Here is a 15,817-nt window from a genome sequence, read left to right on the forward strand (position 1 = left end):
ATGAGGAAAGTGTGCCAAGCAGGCTAAGATAAAACCCTTGAACTCAGCACCACCTTCCTAACCTGCAATCTTCTTCCTGACCTCTCTGCCCCCACCCCCACTCCGGCCTATCACCCTCCTTCCAACGCCCCTCCCCCAAGTCCCTCCTCCCTACCTTTTATCTTAGCCTGCTTGGCACAGTTTCCTCATTTCTGAAGAAGGACTCATGCCCGAAACGTCGATTCTCCTGCTCCTTGGATGCTGCCTGACCTGCTGCGCTTTTCCAGCAACACATTTTCAGCTACAGTTACAATGCCTCTTTGTGTACATGACTATTAAATGGTTAGCCTGTTACCAAAGGGCCGGGAACATTCAGCTCTATGGCAATATTTAAGAACAAATTTCAAGGTTAGTTTGTAGGGAAAGGATAGAAGAGCAGTGCAGCTATATGTGATTAGGATAACCTCTTGTTTTGAAGACCAGTTAGACCACATTTCTGGTTCATGGAATTTTATGAAAGTTCTTTGACCTTAAGGTGATAATCTTGTTCCTCTCTCAACTGATGATGCCTAACCTACTGAGCATTTCCAATATTTCTTATTTTTATTACTGTTTCTGTGTTGTATTTTCAATGTAAATAGATTTGCAGTTTACGAATCAAGTAAAATTACTTGAGGGGGGGGGGGAGGTAAAATTAAGCATTGACATGCTTAATTCTTTTAAACATAATGTGTTACACAATATAAGCAATTTCATCAATTATCTTGTCTTGCTTGCACTTCATATGCTACTAGGCCTCCCATAGGTTAGGCCTTCCTTTCACTCAGTGTGGGTATGAATTAAAACCTCGGAGGATCACCCTTCATTCTACTCACTTTACTACATGATACCACAAACTGTGCTGTCTCCTTCATTTAGCAGTCCAATTATAAGCAACTCACAGTTAATTTTCACAATAGCCTTTAAGAATAGCCAACTTCCCCCAGTTTTCCAATTTGCAGCAGTCCAGCTTTCAAGGTAGTTTCCTTTTGCAAATTTTCCACATGCATGGAGTTTGTTGAAGTAAAATTAAAGGAAATTCGAAACTTAAAATCGTCTGCAAAAAGACGAAGCTTGCCAAACTTTTCAGTTGGAGCTTTTCATTTAACAACCTCTGAATTAAAGTCATGTGGGTTAATTGAACATCCTATCATTCATAGTTTTGGTTCTGATCACAGCTACATTAAATTTTTATATTTTAGTAAAATAAATGAAAGAAAATTACTAACCATTTGTTTTCATATCAATGGATTGGTTATCAATATGAGATCGTCTTGATAAGTCAGGCAGCTTTTCAGAAAGTCTTCTGAATTTTTCATACACAATTGGTTTGAGTGCTTCATGACCAACACACACCAGAACACCAGGGCAATGAAAAAGAGCCTGCAGGGTGTCAACCTGTAAAAAATCAATGATCTTTTTTCAGATTAGGAAATAGTTTCCATTATAAAATGTGTCGAGAGTTTGGTCATTTTATTTTTCGTTGACAGGTATCTTTCGTCTTCTTGGTAAAAATCAAGGAAAATGGAAAAAAGACTGGTGGACACAGCAATGACTGAAATTCCATGGGAAACTTTCAAGTGGGCAGAGTGCAGGTGTTGTGTCCATGTGTTTAGTCTGCCAGGGAACCTATCTGCAATCCCAGGGATGGTGTAATTTGATTATGCAGAGTGGTTCTGCCATCCTTGGGGATGACAATAAGGTGTGGGGATGAAACAGAGGTATGCTTCTCTTGAAAGTGATGAAAATCAGGGTGATATCCTGTCACTCAACAAAGAAAATTCCAAACCCTGAAAGAAAGGGATGACTGTAATGTTTCTTTACAAGGAAATGCTTCAAAATGTGATAAATCCCTCCAGGAATAATGACCTTGCTTTGCTGCAGCAATGGAATCTTCGACTGTTCAGTCTGTGAGGTGTTGCTCCTGAATATAATGGATAGAAGTACTTGCCCTTTCAGAGTGTAATTTCTGGCAAGACTTATGAGTAACCGAGGGAGAGGGAGGGATATGCTATTACTGGAGAGAGGGTGGGAGCTGTGCATGGGTCTTAAATTCAGTATTTTGATTAACTGGTGGCACAGCATTGCTACATTTCCTATCTGCCTGGATTTATTTGCTTTTCCCATAAGGCTGATTAACAGGGTAGCTGCTGGAAGTCACTGGATGAGTATTTGAATTCACACACGGTGCAGCATTAACCCTATCTCAGACCATGATTTTATTACAATGCATAATGTTTTAACTTGATTATTCTATATCTGTAATAAACTAAAAAAAATGTAAAACTTAGATTGTTCAGAATATCGTATTCACCAAGATAAGGCTATCCATTCATTACATGGAACACTGCAAGACAATCATAGCATTTCAGAACAGTACTTTCTATAAAATACATAAATGACAATAGAATGCAATTCACTGAATATTTGTGTGACACCTAGGCAGCAAAAAATTGAAGAAAAGTGAAATTGAAACAGTTTGGAACAATTGTAAAAGTTGCTAATAATTCTAAAGACATTTGGAAAGGCAGAAAAGACACTGAAAATTTGGCCCTGATTCAACAGGATGATTCCATAGTAGGATAACTATGTTCATGAAGAGAAGCCTGTGATACTGATTGTATGTCCAGTGGAGTAGGAGTGGCTAAAGAAGGGCTTATGCCCGAAACGTCGATTCTCCTGTTCCCTGGATGCTGCCTGACCTGCTGCGCTTTTCCAGCAACACATTTCCAGCTCTGATCTCTAGCATCTGCAGACCTCACTTTCTCCTCAAAGATTTCAACCTACTCCGAATCCTCTTACAAGGATGCCTTCCTTGAAGAAGCTCTCTTCCTCCCTCTACAAAGATTTCAGTGAGTCCCTCTCTCACTGCACCCCCCAGGTCATCTCCTCTGCACAGAAGCTCTTCAGCCACATTCTCAAACAGACTCGCTACCACAGCCACATCTCCTTCCTCAGCACCTGCCTACGGAACCGACTTATCCCGCACGGACTCCGGACTACGTTCCGACCAACAAAACTTGGACCCAACCAGGACAACCAGTACCTACAACAAATCCGAAGCCTCCAGCAACAGACCTCCCATTCCTGAAGAAGGGCTTATGCCCGAAACGTCGATTCTCCTGTTCCCTGGATGCTGCCTGACCTACTGCGCTTTTCCAGCAACACATTTCCAGCTCTAAAGCAAAATCTAACCAAGATTTGAAAGTTACGAAAGGTCTTGTAGAATCATTGAATTATTACAGCACAGAAGGAAATCATTAACCCACTGGGTCTATGCCTGCTTTCTGTAAGAGCAGCTCAGCTGCTTCACACTCTCCCAACGTTTCCCTCTAGTCCTGCAAGTGTATTTCTCTTCAGACCATTATCAAATAACCTTTACAAAGACACAATTAAATCTGTGCTCACCACACTCTCAGGCAGTGCATTCCAGATCCCATCCATTCATTGCATCAAAAGATTTTCATTTTATCACCATTGTTTATTTTGCAGTTACCTTAAATTGATGTCCTCTAATTTATTACATCTTTGCCAATGGGAACAGTTATTCTTTACTTATTCTGTCCTGATTCTCCTAATTTTTAATATTCTTATCAAACCTCCTCTCAACCTTCTTGTCCCTAAGAAAAGCAGCCTCAGCTAATTTCCTCATAACTCAAGTCCCTTATCTCTGGAACTATGCTCTGAAATCCTTTCTAATGCCTTTACGTTACACCATCACTGTGATGCACAGAACTGGACACAATACTCTGGGTAGCCTCAATCTAGTGTTTTATAAAGTTACACTGTAATTGCTTTGGCTTTTGTACTCTTTGACTTTGTAAATACCAGGACTCTTGGCTTATCATATACCTTATGAACCACTTTCCCAATATGCCCTATCACACTGATTTGTGAAAATATACTCAGATCTCGTGTTTCTGCACTGCCTTTAGAATTATGTTTTTGTTGCCTCTCTTTGTACTTTTTTCCAAAATGTTCACAATTCTATGCAATCAATTTCATCTGGCTTGCGTTCACTTATTCTACCACTTATCTATGTCTTCATGATGCCGTCAAAAGCACTCCTTTAAAGATGCTGAAAGGTTTTGAGTCAACTTCAAATTTTGTAATTGTGCCCTTCATCATTTTGTTAGATTCCCCACAGCTTCCTTGTCATTCAGAAACTTTGTGGTAAGTTGCACTTTGTGAAAAATATATCTGAAAATTTTCAGATATACGCCATCTAAGATCAATAATTTTTCACCTGGTCCAAATGTTTTTTGGTTGCTTTTAAAGATTAATGTATGATTTTTCTATGTTTCTCCAGTCAATACACTTATCTTTCAGTAAGCTCCTCACATTATTTCTTAAAGCTTTTTGTGGGTGTTGATAGCATGCTAGATAAGAGGGAATAGGAGATGTATTATTTTTGGATTTGAGAAGGCATTTGAAAAGTACCACATAGGTTAATGCTCACAGATTGACGAATTGGTTTAACCTAGCTTTTGGGTATGGAGATAGCATTCTGCAATTGGCCTACACTCACTTTGATCAAATTGGGCAACAAACAAACTTGGTGCAACCACCTCATCCATATGATTCTAGCATCTGGCCAAGTGGATCCTGTATTACTTTGTTTCTTTTAATCCTGACAATTTCCTCTGCCTTCAGCAAGGCTTCCAAGTAACATTATTTGAGAACCATTAAAAGCAGGCCAAAGGGAAAAATTGGTGCAACTTAGAACACAGAAAATTGAATAGTAGGACAGGAAAGGAGTTCGAGAGTGATGCATGTGATACTGAAGTGTTATAGGTGAAAAGGCGGTGAAATTACCTGGTTCTGAAGGAGGTTCCAAAGGATCAACCTTGGAAGGGAGCAGGATTTGATGATTAGGAAGGTCAATTCTAGGATTCTGGGCCAAAGGACCTGGTAGCGATGCCCTAAGGGCCAGGTGACCTCACAATAGTTAATGTCAGTGGACATACCTTCACATGAAATCATCTACATACTAAAAGGACACCAGTATCTTCTGTACTATACAGAGGAGATGGCTGTCAGCACCATAGGGTAAGAATGTTCTTTTGCCAGCCAAGTTCCAGAGCATAGGAGTTTGATGAAGGAAACCTGTGGAATGCTATATAGGAGGATGTTGATGACCATGCCATCCAAGATTTAGGTGAATTTATCGATTTGCCAGATGGCATCCTTTCATCATCAGGGAGTATGTAAATGCCTAGTTCCAGATTTACAAAGACATTGCACAGAACTTGTCCTTTCCACTGCCTCTACTCCGTCTCCCCATCTCCATCACTGTCGGTGCCAGAGGCACTGCTGCTGCTATTCTTCTAGCTGTTGCCTGTGTAGCTTGCCTTTAAGAGACTTTAACTTTAAGGATTCTGGGTACTGCATGCATACAGTATTGCAACTTTTCCTAGTAGTTAGCCTGCTTTGATTTTGCAAGCAGCACATACTGAAATCAGTTGATTTCTGTAATACCTACTCTTTAAATTGACAAACCTATGGAGTTCTTCAATTCCTGAGAAATAAGTGATTATTAGACCATCATCATTAATATGACATGGTGAACATTGATGTAATACATCATACTGATGAGACCTATCGTGCTTGGACAGTCAGTAAGCAAATTAATCAATAATTAAAAACACAGCTTGCTCATAAGCATACAAATCCCTGTTGAGAGGTTAATCTAACTCACTTGAGGAGGACAAATGTTCAGGGTGTGTTTGAGATCAAAAGCAAGCAAAGTAAGATCATAGGCATATTGTCAAAATGCTCGCAAACTTCTTTAGTGTAAATTGGGACAAGCAGACCTTCTATCAAGAAGTAAAATGTTTAAACAGCATTCAGAACAGTGGTTACTAAATTTCAGTAAGTTTAATGTAGGAAATCAAATCATTAAGGTTTGGTGAGCATTTGTAAATGAACATCTTTGAGATTTAACACTTTGGGATTAACAGCTGAGGAAGTCTTGTAGCAATTATGCTGGGTTTTGATGAGATCAATCTGAAGAACTATGTGTAGTTTTTGCCTTTTTATCTGAGCAGGGAATGCAACAAAATGTGACTACACTGATTCCTGGGATGAAAGGGTTATCTTATGAAGAGTGTTTGAGGAGAATAGAGTTATATTCTCTGGAACTTTAAAGAATGAGAAGTAATTTCTTTGAGGCATTCAAAATTCATAGTTTATCAGAGCATACACTTTGAGGTCACTTCTCTTGACTGAAGATTTTAGAACTCAACATATAGTCCCAGGATAAAGGGATGGTCAGTTAGGACTGTGAAAAGATGTCTTCACTCCAAGAGTTGTGAATATTAGGAATTCTCTGATCCAGCAATTTGTGAATGGTCAGTCAATAAGTTTGTTCAAGGCTGATATTGATTCATTTTTGGGCACTAAGGTAATCAAGGAGGACAAGGATGGAGCAGGAGAGTGAACCTAATGTACAGATTCAGCTTGCATCTTATTTAATGGTGTAGAACTCTCAAGAGTCACTAACGCTTCCTCCTGGTTCTATTTCTTAAATTGTTATGATATTTCACATCCACACTGAAAATCGATCCATAGTTCCAAACTAAAATCACCTGGTTTGACAATTTAACACTCAGTCAGGTCTTTTCCAGCTGACACAACCATTACTTTGAAAAGCTAGAATTGGCATCCAGAGGTGATACAAACAAAAATCCCAATGTCCTAGTCAATGTCTAATGTACCAAACATCTTTGTCAGCACAATTGCTTTCCCTCAAATTGCCATCCCTCAAGTTTGTGTTTAATCCTGAGTGAGTAATCAGGGTCAACACATGTTTTGCAATTGTAAATTCTAACATTTGACAGGACTATGCAAGTACTTACATTTTTTCCATCCATTGTATAAAGTTTCCTAACATTGTACTGCATGAGCTCAGAGATTTCTTCAAGAAAACTTCTGAAATTGTGTGTATTTTTCTTGTGGAGAACAATTGAGTAATGAATGTCAACATTCCCATTTTTAATAAGAATTATATTTTTATGCCCCATTTGAGTGTGATGTACACCACCAGCTTCCTGCTTTCCTCCCTTTGTGGCATGTTGATGGGTACCCCTTGGGTTATTGCCCTGCCACGTAGCCGGTTTTCTTCCAGTTATGTCCATATTTATTGGTTTGACATATTTTTTATGAGAACAGATATATGAGCCTCCATCTTCCAACTGCTCTAAACTGTTGATGTTGTGAACTCCATGAGGGGTAGTCACTGTTCGTACAGCAAACGGAAGTGAAATCTTCTGGGCGAGATCATCTAAGAGAGCATCAAAGGTCTTGAAGGTCCGTTTGTTTACAGTCATCTTCACTCCAGTGAGCTGAGGGTCACCACTTTTGTAGAAGGTTATTTTCTTTGCTGGAGTTATTTCAGTTAAGTTGGTGGCCTTGTTTGCTATAGACAAAGGATGCTCAAAGTTGAATGCATAAGTAGCAGAAGAATAACTCAGAGGCACTTGATTCATCCTCATCTGTTAGGTAAACCTGAGGGAAAAGAGTTATATATCTTAGAACTTAATTCAAAGAAATGCATTTTCAGTACAATCCAGCTTGACTATAGATTTTGCCACAATAATTTCCCCTTGCTTGTCTTCAGCAATGCTGACTCATGCTTGGACCAGCAATCCATCAGTAATTTGCCTCATTGGCCATTAAAACCTAGAAGCAGAGGGATGAATTTTATTGCCCCAGCGGTGGCAGAGGGACTGAGAAAACAGAAAAAAGCCCAGTTTGAAGTCCCTTACACCGACTGGGAACTTACGTGGGGAAACAAGATCACTAGCATCCAAGTGAGATTTCTGAGTCATGAATGGGGCAAATTGACAGTCACAGCAGCGTCCATGGAATGCAGCTCCCACTATGAAGGGAGGCCACTGGCTCAATCAAGGCACTGGTTGAAGGAGTTATTGTTGCCAAAATAATGAATGACAGGGTCATGTGCACAGAAGGCCTAGATCCCATCCCAAATGATTCCTGGAAAGATGTTTTCCCTCTGCTCTGAGGCTGGCTTCATCAAAGAAATAATCTTTTATTTGAACTGCACTTCTGGCAGCTGCTTCAATATTTAGTACACCTGAGGTCTATAACCTTCCTCAGCACTGTCCATTTCTTCTGGTGGGGCTGCTGAGGCTCCAGTACTGACATCCCTCTGATTGGCCTGGCAGCACTGGAATAACAAGTGTGGAGGCTGCCAATAAAGAAACTGCCTCTGGAAAGTTTGCTGAGTTGCTCATATTGCCTGGAAGAATGGGCTTGATTTTTCCATTTAATCCTGACACTAGATTTCTGAAGCTCCTGGGAAAATCTATTTGAGTGTGACAGTAAGTTCTTCAAACTCTATGGATATAAGGGAACAACTGACTCAAATTTACTACTATCTTCATCTATTGCTTACTGCTGAATAAATTAGAATTGGACTCGTGATCATAAAGGCTGTGGAATGTCACAAAAGCCCAATGGTTCAATATTATTCTATGAGGAGAGTAACTTGCCATTACAGTCTGATTGCTCTGTCCTGCATATGCTTGTTGTAGACTTGAATGGTTTTACTGCAACTAGAAATGAATAAAAGAATTGTTTTTCCAGTATTGTCAATATCCTGAGGATAGAAAAGTGATCAAGATTTGGAATGTAGTTTATGTATAATCGTTTAGGAAACAGATGCAGCAGTGGAAACTGCAGGATTATTTGGGATGCTGAGATGGGAAAATAGTCTCTACAACCAATTACAGGAAACATTAAAGCCAGAAATGATTAGCATTCCACCAATTTAAAGGTGGACAATTGTAGCTGCCTCACTTTAAAACTAGGTGAAAGACAAATAAACTGTAGATGCTGGAAGAACACAGCAAGCCAGGCAGCATCAGGAGGTGCAGAATTCAATGTTTCAGGTGTAATCCATCTTCAGGACTGGGGTGGGGGGAGCTGCGGATAAAGGAGAAGGCGAGGGCAGGGTGGTGAAGTGGGGATAGATGAAGACAGGTAGAGTCATAGAGTCTTAGAGTCATAGAGATGTACAGCATGGAAACAGACCCTTTGGTCCAACTCGTCCATGCCAACCAGTTACCCCAACCCAATCTAGTCCCACCTGTCAGCACCCAGCCCATATCCCTCCAAACCTTTCCTATTCATATACACATCCAAATGCCTTTTAAATGTTGCAATTGTACCAGCCTCCACCACTTCCTCTGGCAGCTCATTCCATACACATACCACCCTCTGTGTGAAAACGTTGCTCCGTAGGTTTCTTTTATATCTTTCCCCTCTCACCCTAAACCTATGCCCTCTAGTTCTGGACTCCCCCACCCCAGGGAAAAGACATTGCCTAAATATCCATTGCCTATTTACCCTATCCATGCCCCTCATAATTTTCATAACCCATATGATCCAGCAAATCAACTCTGACTGAATGTCCATCTTTTTTTTTATCAATGCACAATTTATACTCAAGGTGAACTGCAAGGAGGAGACTGGATTTAGCATCAACAGGTGAAACCCATTAACTGCTATTAATGATACCAACATGGACTTGTAGGTTAGAAATGTTGGTGGAGAGAACAATGATCCTGGTTTATGAGAGGGTCCAACCTGTACAGTTCTTGAGCACTCAATGTCAGCACCTTCGAATGTCATGTGACAAACTCATATCAAAACAGTATCATTTATACCATCTCTTTGAATTGGCTGCAAGTGGCTGTCTGAACTGAGTGCCTCACTGCAGAGGTCACATGACTAAAGCAGTCAGGAAGGGTATTTGCATATGAAAGTATTTCAGTTCAAATGCAGTAAATCCTAGGTATCTGTGAGTTCACAACTCATGAATTCGCCCATCTACAATCTTTCCCTTCCAATCCTCCCAGCCACCAACTGAATTCATTCCTCCCATTGACCAACCAGGTCAGACCCTCTACCTGTCTTCACCTATCCCCACTTCACCACCCTGTCCCCCACCACTCCCTTTATCTGCAGCTCCCCCTACACACACACACAGTCCTGAAGAAGGGTTACATCCGAAACGTCAACTTCTCCACCTCCTGATGTTGCTTGGTTTGCTGTGTTCTTCCAGCCTCCTGCCTGTCTACTGAGGTGGACAATTCAGCAGCAGTGCAAGTACTGCTAATGTTCAGCAACTTGCTGTGCTCAGCATTCACCAGAATTGTTGAACACAGGGCCTGCCCCATCTCTAACTCAGCAGGGTTTTTGCCACATCTGGAAAATCCAACTTAAGAGTTTCAAAGATCAAATATAAATTAGCTTGGAAGATGCTTAAGTTTACATGGAAAGACAGGCTTTCACAATAATATTAATTGCCTATTTAATGCATTCAAATAATATTTATAACCTTTTAACGAAATCTCATGTTTCCAGGTTACATTGTCATTCTAATGTCACATTTTGTAATTAGAACAGAAATTGATTTTTCAAAATGTGCTCTAAATATCAACATCATAAGGTAGAATATGAAGTAAACTGCGATCGTTTTTTAAATAGATATTAGTTTCATGAATACAGTGCTCTGTTCAATACAACCTATCTGAAAATATTTTGAAATTTCTTTTAAAACACATCTACAGGGAAAATCATACTTCCATCCATACAACGCCGAAGTATTACAGCCACTACTATTTAACTTTAATGACAAATTGCTTCTTGCACATGATAACTACATGCATTAAATGAACAGTAAGAAGGTCCAGGAACGTTTTCATTGTAATCTGTTGACTTGTAAACTAAAACTTCTAAATCAAAGTAATATGAGAGAAGTTCAACTTACTTCACAAGGGATCATGATACCTCAGCTGTACAACTTTTTAATAAAAATGTAGACACTGCACTACAGTGAACAGGCTGAGCCGAATACACAGTCCATTGTGAAGGCCAACCCAACTGTATACTCATCAACATGACTGACAATCACGAGGACCTGATCAGTCTTCTAATGTCAATCATCAAACTACAAACCATCCAATTTCTGAGCACAAGCTTTAAAAGCTCTGGAAAAATTCATAAAGTGTTTAAAAATTTGCATTAATATGCAATTTGAGTTTACAGAAACTGCAAGAAAATTATATTTTCATTAATATTTATGTGTTTTTACTTTATATATGTGAAGATAAATTGATTTACTATTCAATAAATAAAAAATGAAGTAAAAACCATGCAATTAGTCTTAACTTTGATTAAAAAATAAAGAAACAAAACAGATTACATTTGGAATTGCTGCACAGTATTATGATACTTTATAAATATTTCTTTAAATTCAGGTCCCACTTACCTCTATGATGGATTTAATTCCATTCTCAACCTATTTTAAATTGCTTGTCCTTTTCTGTGTGTCTGTCTGATCAGAATTAGAACCCAGCTTAACTCCTACATCGCATTGGATGAATATCTACATTCTGTAACTCATTTGTATTCCCAGCGCTGCAGTATTTTTTAGCATTTCTAAATATCAAAATATTTCTTATAATCCAATGTAAAAACCATCGAAATAAATACAGTCTTGTGAATTGGTAACAGTTTCTTCTCTGTGTAGATTCTTATGGAGAAGATTAGCTTGTGCATAAGAAGATTATTATTTGAGACGTCTGTACTCCACATAATTAACCCATAGATTACAGCATGTACAAAGATTGTAGACCAAAGGCTCTCACTATTTTGCTTCTGAGGGCCCTTCAAATGTTATAAAATTTCCATAGACCCTCAATGTCATCACATATGTATTTTTTCTGCTTAAAATTCTCTTAGGGCAACAAAGGCTGCTGTTTCTACCTCAGCAATGTAGAAATTGCCAGACTCATCACACACACTTCAATTATCACCACATCAAGTGTTTCGGTTCTCTTTTGGATTTTCAAACAATTTTTTTCCCTCATTTCAATTTTTTTAAAAAATGCAATAAAAAAGACATGCAGAATCATAGAGTAGAGAAGAGGCCATTTAGCCCACTGAGTCTGTACCACTGAAACTATGCTAAATCTACACTTTCTAGCACTAGACACATAGTGTTGAACCTTTTGTCTGTATGTTTTATCCATCAAACGTTTCACAGTAGCGTCTAGGTCAATGTTTATTCCTGACAATTCTAGGGTATCGTTATAAGTTTGAAATCTGAGATGCTTGGAACATAGGGTAAGCAATCAGTATGGCCTTCAATACCTTCCTTGGTATAGCAAGTTATCTGCCCATTTAGCATATTTGAAGAGGGCCTTTAGAATTAAGCCTGTGGCTTTCCCACCTACCCTGACCTATTCGCATATTATGGTGCTGACAGTGTCAGGTAGTTGCCTGTCCTTAGGCCTATTCTGGGCATTGGCTATTTAAGCGAATAATTCCACCTCCACCATTATTTTACAGGGGAAGGTGGAGCCAGATGCATAGTCCAGCAGCTTGCAGACTATGGATTGCTGTCAAGCATAAAATGGTGACACCTGCTTTGAGAATCTCCTGGGTCCATCAGAGACCATCCACCTTTCCACACAAAATCATTCTACTCCTTTAGCCCTCTCTTGCTGGCCTTCCAAATTCCTTATTCGCCTTGCTGAATCTGCCAGTTATGCCTGTCCAAAATTTCAGAATTACCTTTAATATTTAGGCTCCAACAATTCTTCCTGGGAAATGCCTGTAGTCCAGCTGTAGCCATCAGTGTGCATTTGATTCTGGCTGCTGGGACTATAGACCTGCCATACAAACAGATTGGCTAGCAGCTGCCTAAAGCAGAATTTATTTTCGGTTGGGAAGGGAAATTCTATTCTGAATTATTCAGGTCTGCTTCAAGCATAAAATGGCAACCAGCTTTTGGGTGGATGGGCCTGCAACTGACTTGTTAGTGAGGGGCAGACTGAATACAATAGCTCATAAAATCCAGCCATGGACTCACTGGTGCAGAATGAATGAGGTTAGTTACTAAAGGGCAAATAGCATTTCGTGACGGTATCACAGTTTGAAGATAGCAGGAAAAGAATGGATGGTGGGAGCAGTGAATTCAATTGTGCAGAATATTTAAGTAACCTTGCCACACTATTTTACATTTACTAGTGGTCAGCATCAATCTTAATAGTTTCCTAATGTGGAGATCATTAATTTCTATTTTTGTTGGTTTCAGATCTCTAGCATCTGCGGTTCTTTGTTTTAGAAACATTCAATCATGGGATGTCAGAACTGAATGATCAAAATTAGAGGTGGTGATATAGATTGGGAGAATTTGGGAGCATGGGGTGGAAGTCAAAGAACATTTGCTTCAATTATACTGGGGGAGTGGATACAGTAACTGACTCAAGTGTTATATCACAAAGACACGCAAGGAAAAGATGAAAATGCTAGGAAGAGCTAGAAAGTTCAGATAATAGGATTACTTCTTTGCACGTAGTGTACTGGAAATTTGAAATGTTTCTGTACAGAATGCTATTGAAGCTTGGGCAGTTGAAAATTTCAAAACTGAAACTGATCAACTTTGAAACATTGGCACAAGAGTAGGACATTCAGCCCCTGCAGCCTGTTCATTTCATGAAATCACATCTGATGTGTGGCATGATTCCATATATCTACCTTTTGCCCACATCCCTCAAATCTTTGCTTAACAAAATGTTATCTACCTCAGATTTAAAATTAACAAATGATCCAGCTTCAACTGCTGTTTATGGAACAGAGTTCCAAACAGCCACCATCCTGTGTGAAATGGACTGACCCTAATTCTCAGATTATGTCCCTGTATTTTCGTATAACTATATAATCATATAGTCATACAGCATGTAAACAGACCCTTGTGGTTCAACTTATCAATGCTGACTAAGTTTCCCAAACTAATTTATGCCCATTTGCATCCATTTGGCTCATATCCCTCTAAACCTTTCCAATTTATGTACCTGTCCAAATGTATTTAAATGTTGTAATTGTACTTGTATCTACCACTTCCTCTGACAGTTCATTTCAAATATGAACCACTATCTGTGAAAAAATTGCCCCCAGGTATCTCTTTTTCCTTTTACCTTAAAATTTTGTCCTTTTGTTTTTGACTCCCGTAGCATAGGGAAAAGACCTTTGCTATTCACCTAATCTATACTCCTCATAATTTTATAAACCTCAACTACCTATGATCCAGTGAGAGGTCCCAGATTAATCAGCCTCACCTTATAAAAAAAACCCTCTAAATCTTGATGATCACCTTCTAAATTGTTGAGAAAAAAAGGCCTAAATATAAATAATTTATCCTCAAAACCTAATGCCTGAAGTTCATTGTACTTCATTGAACCTACATTGTATAAACCTACATTGTACTTCCTTCAAGGCCTATATATCTTTTCTAAGTAAGATCTGCTCAAAGTACTCCACGTTTGGTCTTATCCAGGTGTTGAATGATAGCAGCATTTTGTTTGGTTAGTCCAGGCTAAATGTGTGAATCTAGTTGAATGGAGTTGATACAGATCAGTCATGCTGAATGTTGGCAAGTTGGCTGGGTTGAACGATTCCTCTTCCTATACACCAACTGCTCCACTAGTCACATAGCTCTGAGTTACCATGGATTGAAACAATTTCAACTGTACGGATATCTAGCTGACTATCATGGTTTGAATTTCATCTTACTGTTGTGACATCTGAATATCTCAATAATTTGTGATAAATTTTATTCTTCTCAAAATGGTTTTCATAGCAAAGACAGGAATTGCTGGAAAAAAAACCTCAGCAGGTCTGGCAGTGAAAGTGAAGTTAATGTTTTGGGCCCAGTGATCCTTCACTGAGAACAGTCACTGGGTTCGAAACGTTAACTCTGCTTTTTCTCCACAGATACTGCCAGACCTGCTGAGTTTTTCCAGCAATTTCTGTTTGGTTTTTATTTCCAGCAGTTTTTTTTACTGAGTGTAAAGGTTTTACAGTTCACTAACTATTTAAACATACAAACCAATAAAAACAGAAGTTTCTGGAAAAGTTCAGCAAGTCTGGCAGCATCTGTGCAGAGAAATCAGAGTTAATCTTTTGAGTCCGGTGACCCTTCCTCAAAGGGTTCCTCAGAACAATCCGAGGAAAGGTCACCGGACCCGAAAGGTTAACTCTGATTTCTCTGCACAGATGCTGCCAGACCTGCTGAGCTTTTCCAGCAACTTCTGCTTTGGTTTCTTAACGTACAGATGTTTTTCCCATTCATTAAATATAAAAAATAAACATTGTACTTTTAATGTACATGCAAATATCATTGCTTACATATTTCGAGTGCAGTAAAATAGTTTAAATAAACAAATAATTGTCTAATCTCTATCGTCTCGCATTCACTGCAAAAGTAATACGGGAGAAAATCGCAAACTAATAGGATTGAGAGTAATAATCTAATTAAGAATAATCTTTAGTGTACCGGCTGTCGCCATCCTCTTTCTCCGAGTTCATATTTCTGTGCTTCATTAACTTCGAAAGAAGGCGGTGTACTGAAAATACTTCACTTGGAACTCGCCATCTTTTCTAAATTCAGGATAACCCGAAATGAACAGCAAAATGTCCACATTGTTATGGGAAAACTCTTGCTCCTTGCATTGGGAGAAGAATAATCACATTGTTCTGTCATAGTCGTCGGAAAACAGTATGACCCTAATGGGAATGAAATTGCAAAATAAATTAACACGTTTCATTTTCTATGAATTCATTCATACGTAACCGCTATAAAGAAGATGAAAACATGTCAGGAGTGGGATTCGAACCCACGCCTCCAGAGGAGACTGCGACCTGAACGCAGCGCCTTAGACCGCTCGGCCATCCTGACTTACACGGAATACTCGTGAATCTGTCCCTA

General features: G+C 39.1%; 1 protein-coding gene and 1 non-coding gene across 4 annotated transcripts in view; both read right to left on the reverse strand.

The window, feature by feature from the left end:
- LOC122543534 (retinitis pigmentosa 1-like 1 protein) overlaps positions 1–15,761 on the reverse strand; it is a 24,121-nt gene extending 8,360 nt beyond the window's left edge. The window contains exons 1-3 of one of the 3 annotated variants that reach the window (XM_043682344.1): positions 15,386–15,761; positions 6,876–7,524; positions 1,248–1,416 (exon numbers count right to left, since the gene is read on the reverse strand). In XM_043682344.1, coding sequence (XP_043538279.1) covers positions 1,248–1,416; positions 6,876–7,511 — 805 coding nt within the window. In that variant the 5' untranslated portion in view covers positions 7,512–7,524; positions 15,386–15,761. Of the gene's footprint in view, positions 1–1,247; positions 1,417–6,875; positions 7,525–10,813; positions 10,897–11,314; positions 11,582–15,385 lie in introns of those variants that run through there. The other 2 variants (XM_043682335.1, XM_043682352.1) reach the window with 2 other exon arrangements.
- Positions 15,705–15,787, reverse strand: trnal-cag. The gene has a single exon. It is a non-coding gene; the product is annotated as a tRNA-Leu (tRNA).
- Between the last annotated feature and the right edge of the window lie 30 nt (positions 15,788–15,817).

This window comes from Chiloscyllium plagiosum, chromosome 3 (assembly GCF_004010195.1).
Source record: "Chiloscyllium plagiosum isolate BGI_BamShark_2017 chromosome 3, ASM401019v2, whole genome shotgun sequence".
NCBI lineage: Eukaryota > Metazoa > Chordata > Chondrichthyes > Orectolobiformes > Hemiscylliidae > Chiloscyllium > Chiloscyllium plagiosum.